Source organism: Vitis riparia, chromosome 18 (assembly GCF_004353265.1).
Source record: "Vitis riparia cultivar Riparia Gloire de Montpellier isolate 1030 chromosome 18, EGFV_Vit.rip_1.0, whole genome shotgun sequence".
NCBI lineage: Eukaryota > Viridiplantae > Streptophyta > Magnoliopsida > Vitales > Vitaceae > Vitis > Vitis riparia.
Window position 1 is genome coordinate 30049165 of NC_048448.1, and position 11405 is coordinate 30060569.

General features: G+C 34.8%; 1 protein-coding gene across 1 annotated transcript; it reads left to right on the forward strand.

The window, feature by feature from the left end:
- Nucleotides 1-439: 439 nt before the first annotated feature.
- Nucleotides 440-5112, forward strand: LOC117905678 (disease resistance protein RPV1-like). Its single transcript, XM_034818561.1, has 5 exons — nt 440-664; nt 800-918; nt 2656-2701; nt 3237-4547; nt 4618-5112. The coding sequence occupies exons 1-5, from the start codon at nt 440-442 to the stop codon at nt 5110-5112; spliced, it is 2196 nt and encodes a 731-aa protein (XP_034674452.1).
- Nucleotides 5113-11405: the final 6293 nt, after the last annotated feature.

Genomic DNA, 11405 nt, shown 5'->3' on the forward strand with positions numbered 1-11405 from the left:
GGAGTAGGAGCCCCAACTTTCACCGTCCAAAAGGAAAAAGAGCAGTAGCAATTCCAGGAAGTCTCGCTCTCTGTTTCAAATACTGTGCATTGAATAAAAATAAAATAAAATAAAATGAAAGAAAGTATGAGAAAACTTAACAGAGAAAAGAATTTCTATTAGCTGAAATGAATGATTACAACAAGGTATTAAAATACCATTCTTAACAACTAACTCTGTTTTATTCTAACAAATCATCTAATGTAATTCTGTTTTATTCTAACAAATCTATACACAACAGTCATTAACCACCATTCCTAACAGAAAGAAAGAAGAAGATTAGAGGAAGCTCCAATGTTGAAAGGTGGAGAGAAATAAATCTTCAGACTCTCTTGTAATTTTGACATTAACAACCCAAAAATTTCTGAGTGTCTTGTAATTTTGGACAAATAACTCGACTATGGCTTCAACAAGCAGCTCGAGAGTTTGTTCTCTTGGATGGAGCTGGGACGTTTTTTTGAGCTTTAGAGGTGAAGACACTCGCTTCACTTTTACAGATCATCTTCATTCCGCTTTGGGTCAGAAGGGCATCCGCACCTTCAGAGACGATGAAGGACTTGGCATAGGGGAAGAGATCGGATCATCACTCTTGAAGGCTATTGAAGAATCGAGGATGTATGTTGTGGTTTTTTCGAAAACCTATGCTCATTCAAAATGGTGCTTGGATGAGCTGGATAAGATCATGGAGTGCAAGACATAAAAGGGACGAGCGGTTGTGCCAGTTTTCTACCATGTGGAACCATCTGATGTGCGAAAACAGACGGGAAGTTTTGGAGAAGCATTTAATAAATACCAGGAGGTCCCGAAGGATAAGGTGATGGGATGGAAGGCGGCGTTGAGGGATGCAGCCAATTTGTCTGGATGGCATGTCCAGGATGGGTATATATGAATCTTTGCTTTCAGCTGCTTTCATTCATTTACAACTATATATATGAATTGAATTCTCCATGCTTGTTTATATATTTAGAATTTCATTTAATATTCATGAACTGGAATAATCCTTTCTCCAAGGAAACAATGCAATATTCAAATGGAAACTTTCAAGAAAAGTGAACACCTAAAATGGAAAATAATTAATTATTAATTTTCAAAATTTAACTACTTTCAAGCCCTCATCATTGAGTGAAAAAAGTTAGTAAAATCAAACATATGATCAAGGAAATTTTGTTGGCTATAAATTTGATCTAAGCATTCCAGTTATTCATGAGTTTTTTCCATGATAGTAATAGTCAATGGGATTTGGTATTGGATATGTGTGTTGAAACAAAACTGATATTTGCTACCAGTAATCCAACTTCAATGATTTGGAGTCACTAAACATGGAGCACAGTTTAACTCAACCGGTATTTTACATTTGATAATGGGTGCACAACATAATGAAAATATATATGAAGTGTAAGTTAATTGATTTAGATTTATCACTTCATCAAGGTATCTAATATCTATGCTTGCGATAGTTCAGTTGTGAAGAAAACTAAACGTCATCATTAGTTCTATACTTTGTTTATTACAATTTCTAACTCATTATAGGTTGTTATATTGCTTTATAATTGGCAGGTATGAATCACAGGCTATTCAGAAAATTGTTCAAAACATTTGAAGTAGGAATCTTAAACTCTTACGTGTTGGTCGTAAGCAGATTGGAATGAAACGTCATTTAAAGGAAATGGCGTCACTAATATCTATTGACTCAAATGATGTCTGTGTGATTGGGATATATGGAATTGATGGAATAGGCAAGACAACTCTAGCCAAAGCTATATATAACCAAATTGTTCATCAATTTGATGGTGCTAGCTTTCTTTTGAATTTTAGTAGTCATGAGATAAATTTGCTTCAGTTACGAAAGCAATTTCTTAGAGGTATTCTAGGGGAAGATATTCCAAGGATAAGAAACATTTCAGAAGGGGCTCATGCAATAAGGGACATGCTTTGGCCTGAAAAGGTTCTTGTTGTTCTTGATGATGTTGATCATATTAAACAATTTAATTTCTTAGTTCAAAATCATGGTAAATTTGGTCCAGGTACTAGAATTATTGTAACATCTAGAGACAAACATTTACTTGCTAGGTGTGGAGTGGATGCGTTATATGAGGTTAAGGAATTAAATTGCAAGGAAGCTATTCAACTCTTCTCTTTGCATGTGTTTCACAGGAAGAGTCCTAAAAAAGGTTTTATAAACATATCCAGATGTATGGTAGATTATTGTAAGGGACTTCCAATAGCTCTTGAAGTTCTAGGTCGTCTCTTGTTTCGTAAGCAAAAATTTGAATGGGAAAGTGTACTGCAAAGGCTGGAGAAACGACCTAACATGCAAATCCAAAATGTGCTTAAGAGAGGTTTTCAAAGACTGGACGAGTTGGAAAGAGGGATATTGCTTGATGTTGCATGCTTCTTCAAAGGAGAGGACTTGGATTTTGTTAAATGAATACTTGATGCTTGCGGTTTCTGTGCAACAATCGGAATACAAGCGCTCATTAACAAATCTCTCATTAGTATTGATGCAACAATCAGAACACAATCAGACCACAAGTTATTGATGCATGATTTGATACAAAAAACCGGTTGAGAAATTGTTCGGGAGCAAGATCCTGATGAACCTGGCAAATGGAGCAGATTGTGGGATCCTGATGATGTTTATCATGTATTGACAACAAATACAGTAAGGGCTTAAGTACCTGACCTTATTTAGACTTCAAGGCATTAATTTTCAGTTAAAAAGTTGTTTATCCATATGATTTTAGTTAGATTTTATGCGTTATGTGCTTTACTTATCCCTTCTTCTTGGTTTTTAGGGGACAAAGGCAATTGAAGGCATATTCCTAGACATGTCTCTATCAAAAGAAATACATCTTACCACCGATGCTTTCAAAGAGATGATATATAAGACTTAGATTGCTCCGAGTCTATCAAAATGTAGAAAATAATTCTATAGTTTCTAGCACCATCCATCTTCCTCAAGATTTTAAATTTCTTTCTCACGAGTTGAGATATCTCCATTGGGATGGATGGACTTTGGAGTCATTGCCATCAAATTTTCATGGTAAGAAATTGGTTGAACTCAGTTTGAAGCATAGTAGCTTAAAACACCTCTGGAAAAAGCGTAAGGTATGATTACTGCTCCTTTATCAACAAAGTTTAAAGTTCATCAAAGCAAATGTGTGGGAATTTTAATTTTGATTTACTTTATGTTACAGCGTCTTCCAAAGTTACAAGTCATCAATCTCAGTAACTCCCAACACCTTGTGGAATGTCCAAACTTGTCTTCCGCACCACTTGTGGAGCGGCTAATTCTTGATGGTTGTACAAGTTTGCTTGAGGTGCACCCATCACTTACAAAGCTGAAGAGGCTTACTATCTTGAATATGAAAAACTGCAAAATGCTTCACCATTTTCCAAGCATCACTCGATTGGAATCAATTAAAGTTCTTAACTTCTCTGGCTGCTCAAAACTTGACAAGTTTCCAGAGATCCAAGGGTATATGAAATATTTGTTGGAGCTTAATTTGGAAGGGACTGCTATTGTAGAAATTCCCTCTTCAGTGGTGTTTCTCCCAAGACTTGTTTTATTGGATACGCAAAACTGGAAAAACCTTATGATTCTTCCAAGCAACATTTATTCTTTGAAATCCTTGGCAACTCTGGTGCTTTCTGGCTGTTCAGGTCTACAGAGGTTTCCAGAAGTCATGGAGGTTATGAAACGTTTACAAAAGCTTCTTTTAGATGGAACATCTATAGAAGAGTTGCCCCCCTCAATTGTTCATCTAAAAGACCTTCAGTTATTGAGTCTGAGAAAATGCAAAAACCTCAGGAGTCTTCCAAATAGCATTTGCAGTTTGATATCCCTTGAAATCCTCATTGTCTCTGGCTGTTCAAAACTCAGCAAATTGCCAGAGGACCTGGGGAGTTTGCGATTCTTGATGAAACTTCAAGCTGATGGAACTGCTATAACTCAACCACCTCTCTCACTTTTTCATTTGAGAAACCTTAAAGAGTTATCCTTTAGGGGTTGTAAAGGATCAACATCTAACTCCTGGATTTTATCCCTTCTATTCAGGTTACTGCATAGAGAAAATTCAGAAGGGATTGGTTTGCAGTTGCCTTATTTGTCAGGATTATACTCCTTAAAATGTCTAGATCTTAGTGGCTGCAATCTAACAGATGGATCAATCAATGACAATCTTGGCCACTTACGCTTCTTAGAAGAATTAAACCTTAGCAGAAACAATTTGGTTACGGTACCTGCGGAGGTGAATAGACTTTCTAATCTAAGGGTCCTTTCTGTGAATCAGTGCAAAAGCCTTCAAGAAATTTCCGAGTTCCCACCAAGTATAAAATTATTAGATGCTGGGGATTGCATATCCCTTGAGTCTTTATCAGTTCTATCTCCACAGTCGCCACAGTACCTATCGTCTTCCTCTTGCCTTCGTCCTGTAACTTTCAAACTGCCGAATTGCTTTGCATTAGCTCAGGATAATGTGGCAACTATACTGGAGAGACTTCATCAGGTTTATCTCTCTCATGTGTGAATTTGGTATTATATCTTTAAACATTTTATTTATTTATCTTTTGATGCAGAACTTTCTTCCAGAAATTGAATACAGTATTGTTCTTCCTGGAAGTACAATTCCGGAGTGGTTCCAGCATTTGAGCATCGGACCCTCAGTAACGTTAGAGCTGCCTCCAAATTGGCATAACAATGACTTCCTGGGTTTTGCTCTATGCTCTGTGTTCTCACTTGAGGAGGACGAAATCATTCAAGGCCCTGGTCATCAGATTTATTGTAATTTTGAATTTAGAGAAGGGCCTTATTTGAGTAGCTCCATCTCTTGGACACACAGCGGAGGCAGAGTGGTTGAGACTGATCACATGTGGCTGGTGTATCAACCGAGTGCTCAACTTATGATACCAAAGTGCAGTAGCCTCTATAAATTCAGGAAGATTACAGCTTATTTTAGTCTCTCTGGGGAATCCCATGTGATGAAAAACTGTGGAATCCATCTTATATACGCCCGAGATAAGAAAGTGAGCCATCAAACATGGTATACTAGTGCCAAGAGAAGCAGTGATTGACGTCGTTATTACTGTCTTGAGGAAACACAACCTAAGAGGAGAAGAGAACAATAAGGAAGGATTCCATGCTTAAACTCATCCAAAGAATGGCTTCTGTTAGCTTATTGGTGAGTCACTTCTCTCTTTCTTCTCATTTCTTTATGGCAAAGTCATTCCATTCTCTGAATGTAGATGTCTCGTTTATATGCAATTTACATTTTCACTTGTTTATCTTTTATTTTTATTCGTTACAAAATTTATTATCTTGCACATATTTGAAGTGCTAAAAAGTTATTCTAATTTAAAATTTTTGAATTTTAAAATTAGTATTAGTTTCTTGTTGGATGTTACGGTTTGCAGTCTTGTTGTCTCGTTATATGCTTTAAACTTCAGATTTGAATAAATATCATTAGGCCTCCATATACAAATTAAATGGGTGTGTGGTAAAACTTTGTCCTTATTAGTTAATAACTTAAGTTGACTTCACGTTTTTTAAGTTGTTAACCTAAAACTTATTACATATTTTTTTTACTTTAAGTATTAAGATTATTTAATAACACTAACTTGATTAAAATTTATTCTAAATTATCAAATTGACATATTTATCTTCGTTAATTCCAAATAATATTTTTATTTTCATTGATTTTAAGTAATAAATTTATTTGTTAAACATTCATATTTTTTAAAATATCCTGAAATCATAGTTGTAAAAGATATTTATTATAAAATATGAGTTGTGAATATAGGATCAAGTTGTAAAATATACCTTTGTTAAACCTAAATAAGAGGCAAAAAATATTTGAGATTAAAAATAAGTTAACAATTTTAACTTATTACTTAAAGTTATTTTTTATTTAAAGTTATGATATTAAATTATTTTACCAGACATGCTTAATTTACTTAATGACTTAAATTAAGTCATTAAGTTGATTTATTAAATACCCTCTAACTTTTGCTTGAAAAAGTTAAAGTGTATAACACCTTTTCAATCTCTAATTTAGAATCATTGATGCAATTAATACTTTATTCAAAGGTAATTAATTTAAAAGCTATATATCACCCTTCAATGGATTTCCATCCCTTTCTTGTAAGTGATTTTGGTTAAGACACTTTTAGTATTAACAAATGCTTTTAGGAAAAAGCAACTAGTGTTTGGATATTAAGAAAATAAAAGGTGCATTGATACTATTTTTTTTTTTATTGTATCATGTAACAAAAATTTATTTTTAAGAGAATCACTTATCAAATAATTATTTACTAATTACTCCAATTTATTCTCTAGATTTTTAAAAGTTACCTAAATACCTAACTTTTATATAAGAGAATTAGTTTCAAACATTAGAAAACATTTCTCTCTCTTAATTACTTTCAAATTGGCTCTAAAGATTATGTTACATGCCTAATTTACTTCATTTATGCTATAAGAGTGTATTTATGAGTAAATATGGGAGTGTGATAAATGTTTTATAATGCTTGAAAACCCTTTTCTTAGAAGAAATAGATATTTGACAATTTTGGAAATTATTTTAAAAAATATACAAATGTGTATAAAGTAGTTTTTGGACTAATATTTATGGATCATAATAAACTTAATTGGTCCCTTAGCTCTCTCCTATTAGCTCTCCTCAAACCTAGATCACAGGCCATTTTGATTCTAATCATGACCAGTTCAGATTCTGATTTGCATTTGAAAGTTTCAGGACTGAGATAATGGAGGTTTGCTTTTTCATTATATTACAGTTGGTGGTAATGAAGTCTTCAACCTGTTATGCCTTTTTCTACTTTTAGTATAGCTTATTTGTCAAAGATTTTGCCACGGGCAGATGCTCCAGTTTCAACCGTATCAAAGCTATAGTTGACTCCTTTAAGACTTCACATTACATCTTATCACTAAGACTCAAAAAGACAGCACTGTATGCTTTATCAAGGATCTTGGTCTTGTCCTTAAAGGATAAAGAACTTGGTAAGTTTACCCCTAAGAACTTCTTGAAGACCCTCTTAACTAGTGATGCTATCATTTCCATTCTCCATAGTGCCAAATCATTCTTCTGATTAAATATCGACTTTTATTAAATCCATCTACAGGCTCTCATAACAGCTTGTTAAGGGGATTTTACCTAGAAAAGGTCAATTAAATAAGCCCAAGAACTTAAATACAACAAAAAATAAAGTACAATCAAAGCACCAAGATGTTTCATGGTTTGATGAAGATCACCTAAATCCACAAGAAAAGAATCCACTAATGCTTTACTAGTAATCAATGATATTTAATCCTTGTTTATCTTTTTTGCACAAAATAGAAGGTTCTCTCTCACCCTTTCCTCGTGGCCAAACAAAAGAATACTTATTCATTTCGATTCACTCAAGAATTTCTTTTCTTTTCTTTTGTAGATTATTTCTTAGAATGATCTATCTACCAAGACTATGTATATTCCCTTTAGGATGAATAAAAGAAAACTCATTTCTTCCAAAGATAACTCATTTATACCTAAGATATTCTTGAACATAAGTTTGTTACAAGCCAATAATTAATAAATAACAACTTCTAACTGAAAAGACAACCTAATCCCATTGGCAGCAAACCATGTACATGTGCATAATGTGATGTAGAGTCCACACAAACGGACTAATAGCCATTTGTGTGCATTGCCTTACATTACCTAGAATTTTTCACAAATGGACTTGTGTCTCTTTGTGAACAACTTTGAGTTCTTGCCTTGCACTATGTCCGTGTTCACAAATAGACTGATAGTATGCATAAATGGACCAAGTGTCTTTTAAACATGATTTCTATTGTCCTAATTGTTCAAGTATGCTAATTTACAGTCACTTATCATAGTATGCATGTGCTTGATCATGTCTGTATGGCTCTCTCATTTCTTAGAGATAAAAGTCATAAATTAAATCTTGTAGCTAGAAAGCACCAAACAACACTAAATGTAGTAGATATTTGCTGCATGAATTGTGGGTGCTTGAAACAATATACCTTTCATGAATGATCAATGTTTCTCTTTGTTCAGTTGCTAAACTTGTGTGTAGGTTGGGTTTTTTAGATGAACTAAAGGATGGAGATCTTTATTGGCATTTACTGATGAAATTCAACTTGGAACAAAAAGACATGGTCGAGATGCAATGGAGTCAAAGTATAGAAAGATGGCAGTTTTTGTTGCCTGGTAAGCATTGCTTAGAAAATTCTTTTCACAGTCTCCACCTTGGAAGCTTTCATGATGGAGATGCGAAAAGATTCAGAGTGTTACGTGATGAGTGTTACAATGAAAGAAAACGAAAGGAAAGAGAGAAATTTCTAGAATAGTTTCATGCATTTTTTTTCTATTTATGGTACTCTAATATTTTCATATATATATATATATATATTGCTAGCCTAAGGGTTCTCCTAAACATGTTTTGATGATAACAAACCATGGTTAAGTTACTAATTGATTTGAATTATAAGGAATTTTAGGTGTTGTTTTGGATATTTATCAAAGGACCTAATGGATGCAAGATCAAGACTTTTTAATCATAGGAAACTATGTAAAATGAATGCATGAGGGCACTTAGGATTTTCATATCATTTCATGCATCTTTGAAAACTCGGTTTATGCATTAAAGTTACATTTCCATCAAAATCCGAGTTCTATCAAATGAACCTTAGGCAAAACATTTCAAAATTGGCATATTATTTTACCTAAAGACCTTGCCTAAGTGTTATAAGGAAAAAGACAGGTTTTCGGGCTAGAAATGGTGAACCGGTCAAGGCATTGGTCAACCGGCTCAACCGGTTAGGGTATCAATTGACCAGTTACTTTTTCCCGGTCAAGGTTTGATTGAGAGATGCAAAAAACACTCTCTCTCTTCCAGTAACCTTTCTTTCTCGTTCAAGAGATTTGTCTTCCCCGTCGAGGTTCGATTGAGGGTAATGGTCACCTACCAAGCATTAAATGCTCCAATAGCTAGTAAATCGGTCGACCCCAAGCTCGATCGGTCAAGGTTGTTTTTTGGCTCCCGAGGTTAGAAACTATAAGTTGAAAGTTCCACTTCATTTATGAGTAAGATAACACCTGCATTTATTTGTTTACCTACTTGTTCTTACTATAAAAACTCTCATTATTTTTTTTGTGCATTAAATCTTCATTTGCATATTCTTTAGTGTACCCTTGTGATTCATCCTAGCCTTGAGTTGTATTTGAGCCATTGTTGAACTAGGTTGAGAGATTCATACTTGTTAATTCAGTATTAAAGCCTTCAAGTGAGTAGAGACTTGAAGAGATTATGCTAGAGCTCATTGGAGCCATAATCCAAGTGTAAAAAGTGATTAGAAGCTTGACTGAAGCTTCAAGTATAAGTGGAACCTTCACTCAGTTAGGAGGTTGAGGAGAGTGGATATAGGCAAGAAAGTGCTGAACCACTATAAATCTGAGTTTGCCTTCTATAACCTTAACTCTTTATATTTGTGCTTCTTGTGCTTACTTTTATTGTGTTTAAAAAGATTTTTTTTTAACTCCAATTCACCCCTCCCTCTTGAGTGTTTTATCTATTTAGATTAGCCCTTTTATTTTCTTATATATATATATACACTATTTTGACAACTATAAAATATTCATTTTTCTAACAAACAAGTAACACCTTGACAAGCCCAATAGTTCCTTACTTATCCTATGCACACAATAACTATCATAAGGTTTCTTGAAGTGGGTTTCACGTGAGGCTATTGCTGCATGTAATCTTTAGTTGGAGGCACTGCAGGCATTCCTTTGACATGCTTCTTCAAGCTAAAATGGACTCTTCTGAAACGTTTGCTGAGGAACCATTCTTGACTTTGTCTTACATGGATATGTTATGCCCCTTCAAATGTGAAAGAGAGGTTACGTGAAGCTTGTTGCGAAAATGCTAGAAACGCGAGACAAGGAGTGGTTTAGTGATTATGTATGCCACTTAATCAAGAGATGGAACATATTAGATGAAGAGTTGTTGGTTTAGGATTTTTTTCACGAATGAAATGAACATCATGCTCTATATGTATTGTACAAGCATGAAATACAGGATTGTTGGCAAGGGCAATAGAACCTTGGTTATCACACCATATTACTGGAGGATGTGGAGGAGAAATATGAAGCTCTTGAAATAGGGACTGAACCCAAGTGAGTTATGTTGTTGTAGTTGCAAGACAATAGTATTTTTCTTTTGTAGAAGAATGGGAAACCGTGGTTTGCTTCTTAGCACTGCAAGTGATAAGGTTAGACCCCAAGAACAAATAATATCCACTAGTTGACTTGCGGTCATCAAGATTGGAAGCCCAATCTACACCAGAGAATGCTGCTAATTTGAGAGAGGAATGTGAGTTAAAGAGGAGTCCATGATCACTAGTGCCTCTTAGATAACGAATGATGCACTTCACGGTTTTCCAATGAGATTTTAGAGGGTGCTGCATGAATTGAGAAACCCGATTGACAACAAACGTGATCTCTAGATGAGTGATGGTAGTGTATTGAAGGTTGCCAACAATGGAACGATAAAGGTTAGAATCTTCAAAGAGAGTTCTAACATATGCTGAGAGGGAAATGGTGGTAACCATAGGAGTAGGTGTTGTCTTAGCTCCATCCATACGAGCTTTGTGAAGGATTTCAGTGATGTATTTTTGTTGTGATAAGAGAACACCCTGAGGAGTTTTATTTAATTTAATTCTAAGGAAATAGGATGAGTTTCCAAGATCTTTTAAGGCAAATGAAGCTTGTAGTTGATGAACAAATTGTTGAACTTGCGTAGGAGAGCTTCCCGTGATGAGGACATCATCCATATAGATAAGTATATATAAAGAGTGACCAACCTCAAACTTAAGAAAGAGAGAGCAGTCAGCTTTGGAAGAGTGAAAACTAAGTTGATGCAATAGCAGGTGGAGACATTCAAACCATGCCCTAAGGGCTTGCTTAAGGCCATACAAAGCACGATGAAGCTTACACACCCAATGAGGATGAGTAGCGTCAATAAACCTAGGAGGTTGGCTCATAGAGACGGTTTCCTTGAGAATGCCATTGAGAAATGCATTGTTAAAATCAAATTGTCTCATGGTCCAGTTATTGGAGATGCCAAGAGCGAGCACTACCCAAATGGTTGTAGGTTTGATCATAAGAATATAAGTATCATAAAAATCAAAACCCGGAACCTTGTGGAATCCTTTGGCTACCAACCTAGCCTTATACTTGGTCACATAACCATTAGAGTTTGTTTTGACTTTGAAGACCCATTTACATCCCACAACTTGATGATGGAACCAAATACCAAGTGTAATTAGAGCAGAGGGCTTGGAATTCTTA

What these genes read in the sequence shown, in the direction of transcription:
- LOC117905678 (XM_034818561.1), top strand. Translation starts at nt 440, where the DNA reads ATGGCTTCAACAAGCAGCTCGAGAGTTTGTTCTCTTGGATGGAGCTGG. An exon ending in GGATGGCATGTCCAGGATGG is followed by an intron (nt 919 to 2,655) that starts GTATATATGAAT and finishes CAAATGGAGCAG; the next exon opens with ATTGTGGGATCCTGATGATG. An exon ending in ATGTATTGACAACAAATACA is followed by an intron (nt 2,702 to 3,236) that starts GTAAGGGCTTAA and finishes TTTATGTTACAG; the next exon opens with CGTCTTCCAAAGTTACAAGT.